Source organism: Mesoplodon mirus, assembly GCF_964341445.2.
Source record: "Mesoplodon mirus genome assembly, chromosome: 7".
NCBI lineage: Eukaryota > Metazoa > Chordata > Mammalia > Artiodactyla > Ziphiidae > Mesoplodon > Mesoplodon mirus.
This window is the reverse complement of record NC_138983.1, coordinates 82,395,335-82,411,896: the sequence shown is the minus strand read 5'-3', so window position 1 is coordinate 82,411,896 and position 16,562 is coordinate 82,395,335. Positions and strand designations below refer to the sequence as shown.

Here is a 16,562-nt window from a genome sequence, read left to right as displayed (position 1 = left end):
TACCATATGGTCAGAGAACAGACACAAAGAAAGAGAAAAGGCATTAGTGTGTATTTTTAAACTAAAGTTTCTAAAAACAGACTTGGGGACTTCCCCGGTGACACCGTGGATAAGAACCCACCTGCCAATGCAGGGGACACAGGTTCGAGCCCTGGTCCGGGAAGATCCCACATGTTGCAGAGTAACAGCCCGTGCACCACAACTACTGAGCCTGCGCTCTAGAGCCCACGAGCCACAACTACTGAGCCCATGTGCCCCAGCTACTGCAGCCCATGTGCCTAGAGCCCACACTCCGAAACAAGAGAAGCCACCGCAAGGAGAAGCCCATGCACCACAACGAGGAGTACCCCCTGCTCGCCGCAACTAAAGAAAGCCTGCACGTAGCAACGAAAACCCAACACCGCCAAAAATAAATAAAATTAAATCTAAAATAAAAAAATAATAAAAACAGACTTGTTGATAACTGACATTGACCCCATGCTTCCTGTACAGCCCAGAGCTGGCTTTTAAATGTGAGTCTTTTTCTTATGTTTGCTTTTCTCCCTGCCTGTTTCATTGTAGTTACCATCAGCAATTTCTGAGAAAACCTTGACCTTCCCTGTGATAGAGCAAGCCGGCAAACTAGAGAAAACCCACTTTAACCATCCAACTAAAGCTACCCTCAAGCAACACGCTTCAGAGAAAAAAAAAAACACTTTATTTTTTAATTTTTAAACCCAAAGAGCTTGGAGTCTGCTGCATTTACACATCTTTGAATCCTTCCCCCATAGGGGCCCTATCGTTCGGGCTCTGTGTGCTGCAAGCGACAGAAACCAGCTCTAGCCGGCCTCAGGGATGGAGCACTTCAGGGTAGCACCCCAGCCAAGGCTCAAAACCAGCTTCCTTATTTTCCCCACCATGTTCACAGCAGCATAGTTACAATAGCCAAGAGGTAGAAACCATCCAAATGCCCGTGACGCTTAATGGATAAACAAAATACACTCTAAACTGTATGATGGAATATTGTTTAGCCTTAAAAATGAAGGAAATTCTGACATGTTACAACATGGATGAACCTTGAGGGCATTATGCTAAGTGAAATACGCCAGTCACAAAAAGACAGGTACCATGTGATTTCACTTATTTGAGGTACTTGGTACTTAGAGTAGTCCAATTCATAGAGACAGAATGTTGGTCACCACGGGCTGGGTGGCAGAGGGAATGGGGAGTTGTTGTCTAATGGTTAATAGAGTTTACGTTTTGCAAGACGAAAAAGTTCTGGAGATCCATCTCACAGAAATGTGACTATACTTAACACCACTGAACTGTATACTTTAAAATGGCTAAGATGATAAATTTTATGTTGCAGGTTATTTACCACAATCTGAAAAATAAATAAACAGCTTCCCTCTCTCCATGTCTGGGCTCCACTCCCTCATGCTGGCTGCATTGTGAAGTCCCACCAGGTCACTCCAGATCCTGGTGTCCAGCCAAGTCTTCTTGGGTCTCCTTGGCTCTGATTGGATCACTTGCCCCACCACTGAACCAATCAGTATGTCCAGGGAGTGTGATTGGTTGATTGCTTAGCCCCACCCACAGCAATGGGCCGACAGATTGGGAGGGAGATTCCTGGAATTTCCAGAAGAGCCAGGTGGGTTGCGGCCTGTCCACTACGGCAGTGAACCACTTGAGGCATGAGATATGAGCACTCCCTTTAGCACCCTGGCAGTTAGTGGGCAGTGAGGCACATCTACCTGAGCATCCCAGCACAAAAGGGAATTCCTCCACACTACCCGTGGTCTCTCGATTTGTTTTCTATCAGGCGGGGGTAAAACATATTCAAATTTCCCCCTTCCCACCTTCAGCCCTTTCATTCGATAAATCTTTATTAAATCGATGAGGAAAGGTTGTAGGAATGATTGAGGCAAGACAGCCCCAGAGGAGAGGACGGGAAGGGATAGGATGGATGGAGAAGTGAGTGCAAGGCAGAAGCAGGACACCTCAGCTTCTAAAAGGAGAGAAAGGAAGAAAGCTTAGGTGGAGACCGAGGTGCCCACCGTGGAGAGAAATTCGAATCTTCACATAAGGTAACAGAGTTCTGGAACACTGCCAAGTCCGTTCCTGAAACAGGTTTCAACGGGGCCAGTGTCATCATAAATGCTGGGCCAGGTGTCGCCAGGCAATTGGAGTTTGATTTTCCCGAACAGTGTTCTCTCTGACTCCAAAAAAGTCTTCAGGGGAATTCATCGGATTCTTGACTTGGCTGGGAAAGACTGTAGCTAAAAGACTGGTTTGGGAACCTGAGTGAGTGGAGAACCTTCCTCTTGAATACAATCCAGCTGGAGCTATAGGAAGTTCTGTCTGCCAGTGCTCCTATTTCGGAAGCATTCTGTCCTGTTTCTCATTATGTGTCTGCAGTCTGCAGAAAGAGAAACGTGACCGCCACAGGCGGCAAACCTTTGAACTTAGCTTCTTCCTTGAAAAGTGTGTTTTTTTCTGCCAAGCGACTGGGGGTGGGGTTGGGGCGGAAAAGGGAGAGAGAGACAGAGAGGGAAAGGGCTTTCCAGAACCCCAGTCCCACCACCCTCTCCACCACCACCTGAGCTTGGTGAAGTCCTTAACCTCTCCAAGCCTCATTTGTAAGCTAGGAATAAGGAGAGCTCCTCCCCTTCAGGGCTATCGAGAGAAATCGGTGAGTAATTACAATAAATGGTAGCATTCACGATGTCACGGTTTAACCACTAGGCTCGGGGAGGGACGGCCACAACAGCATTAACCAAGACAAAGCCAGGTGTCAGCACCTCTCAGCATTTGCTTCTCCCGGTGTAGATGGATTTTGATGTGCTCTCTAATGAAAGTAGATACAGACATCTTCCGCCGGGTCAGATGAAAAAAGGTTCTCTCGATAGATATTTATGGAGCGTCTGGCAAGAATCAGATGTGGCAGATGTTGAGGATCACAGGCTAATGAGCCAGCTGGGTTTCGAGCCAGTTGGGGTGCCTGCCACCCCAGAGCTCTCGGCTTCGGGGAACAAGTGGAATGGGAGTGCCAGGGAGACACAGTGTGGATGTGTGTGTCCTGGAGAGCTGGGCTTGAATCTCGGAGATGTGTTCATTCATTCTTTCAACCAGTATTTAAGGACCTACTGTGTATGTGCCAAGGGTTTATTCTAGGAGCTGAGGATACGGTGCTGAGCAAGGTAGAAAAAAAGCTGTCAGCCTCTCAGAGCTCAGAGGTGGCGTTGTACCAGCTCAGACGCTCACTGCCAAATCTGTGATCCTGGGAAAGTCACTAGGTCTTGCTCAGCCTCGGGCTCGTCACAAAGCATCAGGGGTATTAAATGAGGTAATGCATGTGAATCTCTTGACTGGGTGCCTGGCACGAAGTCTGCACCCAATAAATGGTGGTGCGATAGTGTGCAAGGTGACCCATGGTGGGGACCACCATCCCAAATTTGGGGAGAGTCTGGGAGGGCTTCCTGGGAGAAGTGACTTATACGCCGAAATCTAGGGCAGCAATTATGTCGCCGGGACAGAAAGGTGAAGACCACCCCAGCTGCTCGTAACCTCCCCTGACCCTCTTGTCTGCCCCTGCAGGTCTCCTTCCCATGGGTGAGGGGCCCAGCACCTTGGCCAAGGCCACAGCCACCTTGGGCCACCCAGCAACTGAACCAGTCACCCTCACCACCACAGACCCCCTTCTACCCGGGCATCTGGCCAGCGCCAGTGCAGAGGAGCTGGTCGCAGGGGTCCCCCGAGCCCCCCATGGTCCCACCAGCCTCCCACAGGCAGCCCATGAGTGCCAGCAAGAAGATGTTCTCCTTCGAGGTGGACAGAGCCGCCCACAGCGTTCCCATCATCAGGCAAGGTACTCATGGGTGCTTCCTTGGCGGCTTAGGGGAGGGGCTTTTGCTAGGAGGATGGGTCTCAGTTTCTGCTTTCCCCTTTTTTTTAAAATTTTTATTGAGGTGCAGTTGATTTACAGTGTTGTGTTAGTTTCAGGTATGCAGCACACTGAATCTGTTCAACATATACATGTATCCACTCTTTTTTAGATTCTTTTCCCATATAGACCATTACAGAGTGTTGAGGAGAGTTCCCTGTGCTATCCAGTAGGTCCTTCTTAGTTATCTCCTTTATGTATAGTATTGTGTATGTCAATCCCTCTCTTCCAATTTATCCCTCCCCCCTCTTATTCCCGGTAACCATAAGTTTATTTTCTACATCTGTAACTCTATCTCTGTTTTGTAGATAAGTTCATTTGTACCTTTTTTTAGATTCCACATATAAGCAATATGGTATGATATTTGTCTTTCTCTGGCTTTTGCTTATGTTCTCTGGTTCTGAAGTAGAACATAATCAAATGTGAAAAAATTGGGATAAGCAGAAAGTTAGAAAACAGTAAAAGATAAGCTGTCACCCTTATCACCAGAATTCTCCCTGTTGACTTTTTGGTACAAACTCCTCCAAGACTGTGCTCTGCCCATCTGCACACGTCAGTACCTCTGTGGTGAGTGTGTGTGTGTGTGTGTGTGTGTGTGTGTGTGTGTGTGTTTGTACATATATATGAATATATATGAATGTGTATCAGAATCTAAATTTATATACTTCGACTCAGATGTACAGACATATTGGTAACTGAAATCCCTCTTGCCTTAAGAGGATTTTAAATATTTTATTACCATTTTACAGGTAAGAGGAGACTGAGGCTTATGGAGAAAATTACTTCTCCAGAGGTTATGTATTCAATCTAATCTAATCTAACGCTTTTCAGTCAAATTTAAGGCTGGTTATCTCAGTGACTGTCACTCACAGCCTGGTCACTTTGGGGACACGCAGCCATCAGGGTTTCCTTCTCCCCCCCTCCCCCCGAGAAGGCCTCATGGCATTTGGGGAGGAGACTTCCTGTCTGTCACCATCCTCTTGGCCTTGTCAGCCTTACTGGCAGAGTAGCTGGCTCAACTTAGTCCCTGGCATGATTCCCAGGTTTCTTCTGTGGCCACTGGTGTGAAGGTCCCATTCTCTGTTTTCTGCGTCCCAGCCCCAGACCCCTCTGAGTCCCCAGGTCTCTCGATGCCTCCACACCCTTCCCTGGTCTCACTCAGGACCACTCACCTATTCACTTCCCTCAGCCATTCAAATAATAGTTATTATTCTGAAATATACAGACTAAGGAGCAAATGAAAGGTATCTCTGCAGTTTACATCATCATCATCATCATCTAAGGAATGCTCATGTACCTACAACACAAGTTAAGAAATTACTCAGCCGTTTCCCCCCAGCATTTTAATGTGAAAACTTTCAAACCTACAGCAAAGCAAAAAGAATTTTACAGGGACACCTCTCCTCCTAATTCTACCGCTAACACTTTGCTGTACTCTTTATTACATTTCTGTCTACCCATCCTTCTTGTCCTGCATTAATCCATCTTATTTTTTGGATGCATTTCAAAATAAATAGCACACATCTGTAGTCCTCCCCCTAAATGCTTTAGCACATATACCATTAACTAGAATTCAACATTTTTGTCTCCTTCATGTAAAATGAACACACAATGTGTATTAGTTATCATGATTGCATAACGAATTCTCCCCAAACGTAGCAGCCTAAAGCAAAAATCAAACATGTGTTATCATCTATATGGTTTCTGTGGGTCAGGAATTTGGCAGCAGCTTAGCAGGACGGCTGTGGCTCAGGGTCCCTCGTAAGGCTGCAGTCATCTGAAGGCTTGACCTGGGCCGGAGGATCCACTTCCAAGACGGCGTGCTCACATGGCTGTCAGCAGGGGGCCCCGGTTCCTCACCACATGGACCTCCCCAGAGAGTGGCTCGAGCGTTCTCATGACAAGGCAGCTGCTCCTCCTGAGCAAGTGATCCTGGAGGACAAGATGGAAATGGCAACATCTCTTGTGACTAAGCTTCAGAAGTCATGCTCTGTCATTGCTGCAATATCCTGCTGGTTACACAGGGCGTCACCCTCCAGTGTGGGAGAAGACTACAGACAGGCCTGAAGACCAGGAGGCGGGGATTATCAGCAGTCATCTTGGAGGCTGGCTACCACAGCCTGCCCTCGGGTCCTCAATGATTCACACTCCTCCTCCTCTCTCCCGAGGCCCCCCAAAATCTCACCCCAGTAACAGCATCGGCTCAAATTCCAGAATCTCGTCTAAATCAAGTCCAGGTACAGATAGGGCTCATGGGTGTAGTACGTTACGTTCAGCTCATCAAGTACTACTTCCAGAAATCTGAAGACCTCTGAACAAAGGGTCTGTCCCTCACACACCCAGCACATATTGGTGGGACAGACATAGCATCACTGCTACATACACTCCTCTTGTTCCAAAAGAAGAAAAACAGGAAACACACAGGAGTCCCTGGCCCAAAGCAGTTCTGAAGTCCAGCTGGGAAAATATCGGCAGTTCCTTGACTGGGCTTCAGTCCAACTCTTGCCCAGAAATGACTTTCCAGGGCTCTTGGCTCTGCCCCTGGTCCGTGAGTTCCGCCTTCTGAGTCGTCCTCCCTTTCCTATGAAAGGTGTCCCATGGATGTGGCTGCATAGTTTTATAGCCTGCTTCCTGCCTGTAGAAGCTTGGGGGTCCAGACGCTTCTTTGACTTTTGTGGGTCTCTGTCAGTCTGAGTTGGCAGTGCTTCTTATTGGGGTTCATCCTATCAGGCAAAAACCACGCCCACAGATTTTTTTGTCACAAGCCCTTCCACCATGGGCTTCTGCAAAGACTGACAAAGGACAGAAGCTTCTTAGAAGCCCAGTTCTTGGATCGAAGGGTTGTCTTGGACACTGCCCTGGACCTGTATTCTTAACAAAGGATTTTAAAACCACACCCTCAGCTTCTTCTCTAGACTGTGATTTCTTGAGAGTGCCCTTGATTTGATCTTTGCCCAGAACCTGTTTCTTACATTTCATTTGCCACCTGGAGAGGCAGGGAATTTTCAAGCCCAGAGCATTGCCCTGGTTTAACAGCCCTTCCTTTAACTGTCTCTCCCCCTCACATTTCACTATAAGTAGCAAGAAGTAACCAGGCAGCACCTTCCAAGACTCTGTCTGGGACTCTCTTTAGCTTGACCACTCAGCCTCATCACAAACATTTTCTACCTTCCTCATGACCACAGGCAACGTGTTAGGAAACCTTCTGCCACCACCTGACAAGGATCCCTTAACCCCAGTAACATTTTCCTCACTTTCCTGGAACCCTTCCCTCACGGCCTCCTCAAAGGCCATCGGGCTTCTACTAAGACTCTTCAGGCTTTCTCAAAGAGTCTTGGCCAAAGTCCTCCAGCTTCTGGCCACTGTTCCATCCCAAACCACTCCACATTTTAGGGTTTTTGTTAAATTTTCCACCACTCCTGGTGCCCAAACCTGTATTTGCTACTTATTGTTGCATAACAAATTACTGCAGGATGTAATGGCCTAAAACAACAGTAAACATTTATTATCTCATAGCTTCTCTGAGTCAGGAAGTTGGGAATGGCTTAGCTGGGGGATTCTTGCTCAGGCTTGTCCATGAGGTGGCAGTAATGGTGGTGGCTGGGCTGTGGTCCTCTGGAGGCTTGTCTGGGGCTGGAGGACCCACCTCTAGGATGGTTCACTCCCATGGCTTTTGGTAAGAGGCCTCAGTTCTTCACTAAGCGGACCTCTCCATATGTTGCTTCAGTATCCTCAAGCTGCCAGCTCCTCCAGACAAGTGGTCCTAGAGAGTGAGGCAGAAGCTGCAATGTCTTTTAGGATCTAACCTCAGGAATCAAACTGTGTCATTTCTGCAATATCCTTGGTTACATAGAGAAGCTTTGTTACAGACTGAATTGCATTCCCCCAAAATGCATATGCTGAGGCCTCAATCCCAATATCGCAGAATGTGACCATATTTGGAGATAGTGTATTGAAATAGATGAGTAAGTTCAAATGAGATGATTGGGTGGGCCCTAATCCAAGGGCTGGTGTCCTTGTAAGAAGAGAGAGAGAGACGCCAGGGATGCACGTGCACAGAGAAAAGGGCATGTGAGGACACAGCAGGAAGGTGGCCGTCTGCAAGCCAAGGAGAGAGGCCTAACCCTGCCCACACCTTGATCTTGGACTTCCAGCCTCCAGAACTGTGAGAAAATGAATTTCTTTTGTTAAGACCTCCTGTGGTGTTTTGTTATGGCAGCCCCAGCTAACTAATTTAAAGTCCATCCAGTATTGGAGAGGATGATGCAAGGGTCTGAATACCAGGAGACAAGAATCAGTGGGGCCATCTTGGAGACTGGCTACCACACCATGAAAGGTGTAGATCTTGAGTGTGCTCACTGAGTTTTGACGGTCGTGTACACCTATGTAACCCAAACTCCTATCAAGATATAGAACATTACCATCACCCCAGAAAGTTCCCTCATGTCCCTCCCCAGTCAATTCCCAGCCCCAGGCCCCAGAGGCACCCACTCTTCTGAACTCTTTTCCAGCCATGGATTAGATATTCCTGTTCTAGAATCTCAAGTACACAGAACCATGTAGTACACGTTCCTTTGTGGAAGGCTTCTTTCACTCAGCATAGTATTTCTGAGATTCATTCATTTTGTTGTATGGATCATGTTTTGTTTTATGAACATATATACAGGGTTTTGTGGGGTTTTTTTAATGCGTCCTTTGGACACATGTCACATGGGCTGTTTCTTTTCTTTTTTTCACTCCGCCATTTAAATTTTTCCACTGTAATCACCGGTTTCTCCAGTGCCATGTTGAACTTGGGGCTTCTCTAAAGGACTTGCATCCCCCCTGGAGAAATGAAGGAAGAGTCATATGGCTTAGAGTCCCTCACATCTACCTGGGCTCTATCTCCTCAGCCTCTCAGCCAGGTCTCATGTTTCCAAACGTTTACCCTCGTTCCCCTGACACACTCCCCATCCTCAGAAAAGGACTTTCATCTTCCCGTGTCATGGGGAGTTCCTTTGTGTCTGGGCCTCTCTACTCCACGCTTCAGAGAAAACTCTGTGCTCCAGTCCTCCATGCTGTCTCTTGACAGAAAACACCTCTTTTTAAGGGTTCCGAGAAAGCTCTTTCCTCTCTTAGCAAAGCTGGGCTCTTCCAATTAAATTGGTTTACTGTTAGACTGTCACCTTGCTTTAGACTTGAAAAATTCTATTTGAAAACCCAAAGCCAAGGATTTATTTACTGCAGATCAGGTCAGGGTTTCTCAATCTTGGCACAGTGACAGGTGGGTCGCATAACTCCTTGTTGAAGGATCTGTCCTGTCCACTGTAGAGTGTTTAGCAGCATCCCTGACTCCTACCCACCAGAGATACCAGTAGCAACACCACCACCACCCCCCCTAACTGTGGTTCTCAAAAATGTCTCCAGACGTTGTCAAAAGTCAGAACGTCATTTTGCCTGGGGGAAAACTCACCCTGTTCTAGTTAATACTCATCCTTCCTTTACCACAAGGCAATAAAACGTCAGCTCCAAGGCCAAATCTTAATGGCAAGAGCTCATGGGAGGTGGGGAAGAATTACTGAGAAAAGAAAATATGTGGAGTGACTTATTAAAATAGCATCTTGATTCATATATATATATATATATATTCCAATAATGGGATCATATGAACCTAACATAGGTAACCTTTTTTTTTCTTTTTTTTGCCGTGCCGCTCAGCTTGCAGGATCTTTGTTCCCCAGCCAGGGATGGAACCTGTGCCCCCTGCAGTGGAAGCACAGAATCCTAATCACTGGACTGCCAAGGAATTCCCTACCTGATTTTTAAAATTCAATAATATGTCATAAACATCTTCCCACTTCAATACATTGACTACATAGTGGTTAAAAGCATAGGCTCTGAATCCAACAAACTTAGGTTCATCCCTTGACTCTACCACTTACCAGCTGTGTGTCCTTGAGCAGGTGACTTGCCGTCTCTGTGCCTCATATCTCTCACGTATAAAATGGAGATGGGAATAATAATGCCTATCTCACTGGGTTGTTATGAAGACGAAATCGTATCCTGCGTGTAAGTGCTGAGCACAGCGCCAGGTGCATAGCGAACATTCAGTAAATATTAAAATATTTAATATTTTAATATTTTAATTTTAATATTTTAATAATTTTAATATTTAAATTTTAAATATTAAAATTTAAAAATTAAGTTATTACCTAACCATGATTGTTATTTAACTTTTATTTACAACTTACAATGTCTGAAAGACACAGTTAAGGTGCACACATACTGCCCCTGCTGCAGACTGGTGATTATTGGAGCGCACCAGGACAGCTGGGGGTTGTTAAAATATTAAAGTAACTTCCCTGCCCTTTGGCCAACAGCTCATGCCCGAAAATTCTTAAAGTGACTGCGTCCCCATATCCGCCTTCCCACCGCCCCAGCCCTCCCGACCCTCCCTGGGGCTTCTCCCCACTGGGACCTCCGAAGGATCCGGCAGCTAGAGTTAAGCCGGTTTGGTCATACATGGCCCTTAGGTTCTTTCTGATAAATAACAGTAGCCGGTAAAGAAGTTTGGGGCAGGTGAGGGGTAACTGCTCCAGCACCTCCCTGCCTGGGTGTAAGGAAAGCGAGTCTCAGAGCAAATTCTAGCCCCACAAAGACTTTCGGTAAACACACCTTCCCTAATAAAGGGACCCCGTCGATCAGCCTGTTCTGTAAGTTTTATGAAGTCCCCCCTCCGGCCATCATCTTGCGGGGAAGGGTCCCTCAAGACAGCCACGACAGGGTTGCAGAGGCAGCCAGAGTCACCCCTAGAGATGGCATCAGATGCCAGAACTCTAAGCTGAGACTGGACAGGGGCCCATTTAGGGTCAGACCCCGTGGCCCTCCCTGGGGACACAGGCCAGGCAGTACCTTCCTCCAGTGGGAGCCGATTCCTTGAGGAATCTGAAAACAGATGAAATCTTCCTCCTGAAAACTCAGTTTCCAAATTGAGATACACAATCAGTGTAAAATAAACCCCAGATTTCAAAGGCTTCATGCCTCGAAGAAAAAGAATATAAAATATCTCCATATTTTTTGTCGATTACGTGTTGAAATGATGTTTTTTTAATGTATTGGGTTAAATCAAATTGATCATTAAAAAATTCATCTCTCCTTTTCACCTTTTTAATGCGACTACTAGAAAATTGAAAATTGCATTCTGTAGCTCCCTTTATTTCTCTATCAGGCACTGCTGCTATAGTCAGTTAGGACTTAGCTGCTCAGGATCCAAGAGAGTCAGATGGGGGCAGTGAGCTTCAAATAAAAGTTTTCTAATCATGGACCTAGCTGGGGAGGTGGAGGGAGAGAAAATGGGCAGCTGCTGAAGTTCCAGGCCCTTCTGTTCCTCGTGCCCCAGGAAACACTGTGGCCAGGGCTGCTCATTCAACACGCAAGGCTGTGCATTCTCCGGGCACCACAGGCCATCAGCTATGTCCACTAGAGGTTCTGGGGTCCACAAAGAGGTTTGAGACCTGGCTGGGGGGCAGGAATCTTTGATTCTAAAATGCATAAATAAAAAAGGCAGAAGCAAAATGAATAAATGATGAATGTCCACAAACATGATAGTGCGTGCTTCATTCATCATTAATGTTAATACTCATTAAAGTTTCATCACCACTGAAAACAATTTGTTCAGCTTCTCACTTCACAGGAAGATAAGAATGTGCAGTGACTGTCCAGAAACCATAGTCACTTGGAAATTTAAAATACGCTGCTTGGGCCCAAGTGGTTTCACAAGTAGAATTATAGAAATCTTTACAAACGTTTCTACACCAAGAAAATGGTTTCTACACCATTCAGTGTTGATGTGAGTGAATTGCGAGATGTCTGATGTGATACAGAGTGGGGCCCCCAAACACAATGCCATATTCCCCGAAAGTCATATAAACAGGCCTTGTAATATTGGGGTAAATAAGAAAAAAATTAGGAAAGCTTAAATGTCTATCAAGTGGATCCTAGTTAAACACGTTTGGCACACTTGGACAATGGACCACAATGCTACCCTTGAAAAGGACCCAGTACAGCTTCAAATACTGACATGGGAAGATGTTTTTCATATTGTTAGCTGAAAAGTAAGCTGGATAAGAATCTCTGACATGTAAATGCATTTTTGTTTTTTGAAAAGATATGACTGCAATAAAAAATATATAGCTAATGTTTAGTGCTAAATGATCTACATGAGGGGTCAGCAAACTTTTCCTGTAAAGAGCCAGATAGTAAATACTTTAGGATTTGTGGGTCACATGGTCTGTGCTGCAACTACTCAGCTCTGCCTTTGTAGCTGGGAAGCAGCCATAAATAATATGTAAATGAATCACTGTGGCTGTGTTGCAATAAAACTTTATTTACAAAAATAGGCAGAAGGCCAGATTTGGCCGCAGGGCCATAGTTTGCCAACCCCGGCTCTATATCATTATTCTATTTAATCTCCAGATAGCCCTTTATAGCAGAGACTATCAGTGATCCTAAATTATGGATGTGGAAACGAAGGCTTAGAAAGAGCAAATGACTTGCCCAAGGTCATCACCTCTTATGCGGCATAGAAAAATGTCTGGAAAGAGACACACCACAGTGCATCAGTGCAGTTAATGCTGGGGAAGAGAAATGAGGCAGCTCTTACCCTTTCCTGTCCTCCTGTAATGCTTTCAGTGCATAAGTCTCATGAATGTGAAGGTTAATCTGAAAATATTTTTTAAGACTTTGGGGAAACTCACAGTCTCCTCTGCATTCTCTGTTGATCTTGTGTGTTAGTGTGGACCAACGCGGCGGAACTGTCGGAACAATCAGTGGCCGAGGAAATTCCTGGGGCAGAGCCCTACAGAGAAATTTTTGTGGACCAGGACCTGGCCCAGTATGATAAGGTGAGGGGTCTCGGGGAAGCACAGAGCTACAGCAGCAAGAGGGACCATGGAGAGATTGCCACTGCCTCTTGTTCTCTGTGTCTCAAGGACCGTCCCTTTTTCCTACTTCCAAGAAACCACCTCTTCCTCCCAAGACATTCAGCCAGGTTTGGCCACTGCTCATTTTATCCCAAATAACATCTACAACTACAAGGTACTGAGCACCTACTGTGTGCTGGGCCATGTCCTGTGCACTTGACATTTATTAGCTCGTTAATCTTCACCATCTTCAAAATAGATTTTATCACCCTCACTTTGCAGATGAGGAAACTGAAGCTCAGAGAGGTTCAGTGATGTGTTCACGGCTGCCCAATGCAAGGAGCAGTGTTAGGATTCAAAGCGAGGTCTGGTTAGCTTCTCAGCGGGTACTTCTAACTCCCACACAGTAATCACTTGGTCAACCTTCAGTGATGGGACAGTGACGCAAAAACACGTTCCTAGCAGGAGGAATTGAGCCCTGAAGTCAGGGAGGCCTGGGCCAAGAGACTCGTTAAAGAACCAGAGAGGTTTAAAGCAGGTATGCGAGCAGAACAGGTGGATTCAAGCCATCCTGGGAAGGGCCCAGGTCAATTTCTCCCCACTCAGACACGACTCGAAAGTTACTCTAAAAGAAGCAGTCTATAATATCTCGCTTTCCTTCAGGGCCAGGGCCTGCTCCTGCAGCAATTCTCAGAGTTTGTGAGGAGCAGACCTACCTGGGGTTCTTGTCAGACACGGAAATTCAAACCTTCAGGAGGCAGGGGGTTCCAACCAGGCATCCTGGGACCAGACTCTGAAAAATGTTGCAGAAAGGCGAGAAGCCACACTCAGATTCTGTATTTATCGCTGTGTAACAAGCCATCCCAAAACTTAGCGGCTTCCAACAGCAATTCATTATTCCCCAGAATCTATGGGTTGACCTAGAAGGTTCCTTTGCTCGCGTCCTCTGGCCTCACTCATGCGGCCTCAGTCAGCCGCTGGCTTGGCCAGTTTGGTGGTCGGTCTCCATTGGCCTCCTTCCCACATCTAGGGCCTCAGCCAGGACGCCTGGACTGGTGCGCCCCTTTGTGCATGTGGTTTTTCATCACAGCACGGTGGTCTCGGGGTTCCCAGGGGGCCAGAGCAGAAGCTGCACAGCCTGTAAGAACTTGCCTGGAGATCATGCAGCATCACTTCCACTCCATTCCATTGGTTAAAGCAAGTCACGGGGCCAGCCCAGACTAGAGGGTGGGGAAATAGACTGGATGGCAAAACTGCAAAGTATTTGTTGCCATTTTTCAACCTGCCTCAATTTTAACTCGGAAATATCGTGCAACCACTATAATTTTTTCTATTTATAGAAAATGTTTATAAGCCATTTATCATTTTTTCTATTTATAATAGAAAGAATTCTTTCTCTTTATAAGTCGTTTATACCCTGACTTGCCAGGACTCCTTCAAGTGACAATAAACAAATTAGCTTGAGGGGGAGCATCGATTAGCTCAACTTATTGGAAAATTTAAAGGGCCACTAGCTTCAGGTATGGCTAGATCCAGGAGCTTGAATAATGTCATCAGAACACTTCCCCACTACCAACCTCTCCCCTCTGTTTCCCTCAGAGTCTGGCTTTCTACATAAGGCTGGCTTTGTGTGTCAGAAAAGACAAACTCAGGCAAACAAGCCTACATATTTAAAGTTTATGATCCAAAAGAAGGCAAGATCCTCTCCCTCTGTAATCGATGTGTGAAATCTCTGATTGACCAGCTTGGGCCACATGCACATGGGGAGGCGGGACAAGAAGGAGCAGGGCACATGACTGACAATCCTACCCAGACCCCATGGAAGGAGGAATGCTCCCTCCAGAAGGGCAAGGGGACCCTCACCAGGAAAGCAGAACCCACAGCTGTCCACTGCCCTCTGCAAACTTCTTATATTCCAGCACTGGCACGGGGCCTGGCACTTAGTTGCTGCCCGATGAATGTTTGTTGCATGAAAAATGAATAAGCACCTGGCTGATCATAACAGGGTGAAACAGGGGAAACTGCCCAGGAGTAGGGAATATGTCTGATGCTCTCTCTTGAAGTTTTGCCACCAACTTTCACAAGGACCCAAAGGAAGGCCCCTGGCAGCAGCTGGCAATGTCAGACAGGCTTTCTCATGAGCGAGACCCTGTCCTGCCCCAGGTCACGGAGCTAGCAGGTCGTGAGGCTGACTGGAAGGCTCTCCTGGGAATGAGCTGGCCCAGAAATTGCCCGTTTACCTCCTCCCGTGACTGCTTTGGAAAAGGCCTCTGGGGAATTTTTTCTTCTTCTTCTTCTTCTTCAGTTTTTCTGACATTTTATTGATAACGTCTGGTGAGAAGTTTGGGGGAATTTTTTTTTCCTTTTTTGGAAAACCTAACCAATTCTTTGGCTGCAGAGCTTTTTCACTGGAGAGATGGAGGACAGGGTTAATTATACCTGTGGGTACAGTCTACCAGCAATTTTGTTTTTCCAGCCGAAAGTTTACATGAGCCCATGCAAATAAATCACTATTCCTGTCTCATTTACTTTCCTGATTGAGTTACCTGGAAAAAATTCATACATGAATAGCCAAAAGAGGCAGGAAATATTAGAAGAGAGGAAAGGGAAAACAAACAGTTAAGAATGTTTTAAGTTAAAACAAATAACCCTCATTATAGGCAGAAAGTGGTCATACAGAATGTTGTTTTCCTAAGTACCTTTCCTAGGTCCCCAGTGTGCTAGGCTCTATATTATAAATGAAATCATTCTAAGTAAACTTTCTAGCAACAAATGTTCCCAAGTGGGATGGTTGTTCTTAATATGAAAGTCTAATTCTCGGGGAAAGGAAAGTTTCCGTACCTGTGAGGTACAGACATCCATTACAGGAGTCTATATACAATTACCTCATTTTAACCCAATTCTTGTCTCTATGAGATTTTCGAAGTGACAGAGATAGCCTTGAAAGTCTGCTTTTTCCCTCCCTGCCTGCCCTCACCTTCCCAAAGAATGATACCATATTTTTCCTGTCTTTCTTTAAATGGGCTCAGCCTTACATCCAGACCCACACCTAGTAAATTTCCCATCTGTCCTCCACCCAGGATGAAATAATTCTGCTGCTGGGAAAAGAAGTCAGCCGTCTCTCCGATTTTGAACTTGAATCTAAATACAAAGACACCGTGATAGCAAGCCTGCAGAACCAAGTGGCCAACCTGAGGCAGAAGCTGTTGGAAACAGCCACCTCCAGGCAGAAGGAGAGGGTGATCCCGCCCAAGTTTCAGGTTCTGCATGAAGAGGACGATGCCCAACAGAGAGAGATCCAGAGCTTGAAAAACCAGGTAGGGCTCAGAGACAAGTGGGTCGGGGCCTTGGGGTCACAACACAGGGTGACAGCTCTCAGGTAGAGCCTGGGGGGAGCCACCCGGGTAGTTAGAAATGGGCAGTGAGCACAGCATGGTGAAGAGTGCAGATCCAGGGAGTGGAGGGTTGGCAAGTTTCTAGCCTTGTAAGAACAATATTAGATTTGATTAAGTGCCTACCATGTTCAGGCCCCGGTGCAGGTGCTTTGGGTGCATTAGCTTATTTATTTATTTATTTGCTTATTTAATGTATTTATTTATGGCTGCATTGGGTCTTCGTTGCTGTGCACGGGCTTTCTCTAGTTGCAGTGAGTAGGGGCTACTCTTCACTGCGGTGCGTGGGCTTCTCATTTCAGTGGCTTCTCTTGCTGCAGACCATGGGCTCTAGGCACGTGGGCTTCG

The 16,562-nt window shown here is 46.3% G+C and overlaps 1 protein-coding gene across 1 annotated transcript in view; it reads left to right on the top strand.

Annotated features, from left to right (window-relative positions):
- The window catches only part of LOC309808834 (forkhead-associated domain-containing protein 1-like), a gene marked incomplete at both ends in the record, with an annotated part of 100,346 nt that overhangs the window by 31,646 nt on the left and 52,138 nt on the right, over positions 1–16,562 (top strand). Inside the window, 3 exons of the mRNA XM_082629407.1 lie at positions 3,577–3,847; positions 12,695–12,804; positions 15,903–16,139. Coding sequence (XP_082485533.1) covers positions 3,577–3,847; positions 12,695–12,804; positions 15,903–16,139 — 618 coding nt within the window. The remainder of the gene's footprint in view (positions 1–3,576; positions 3,848–12,694; positions 12,805–15,902; positions 16,140–16,562) is intronic.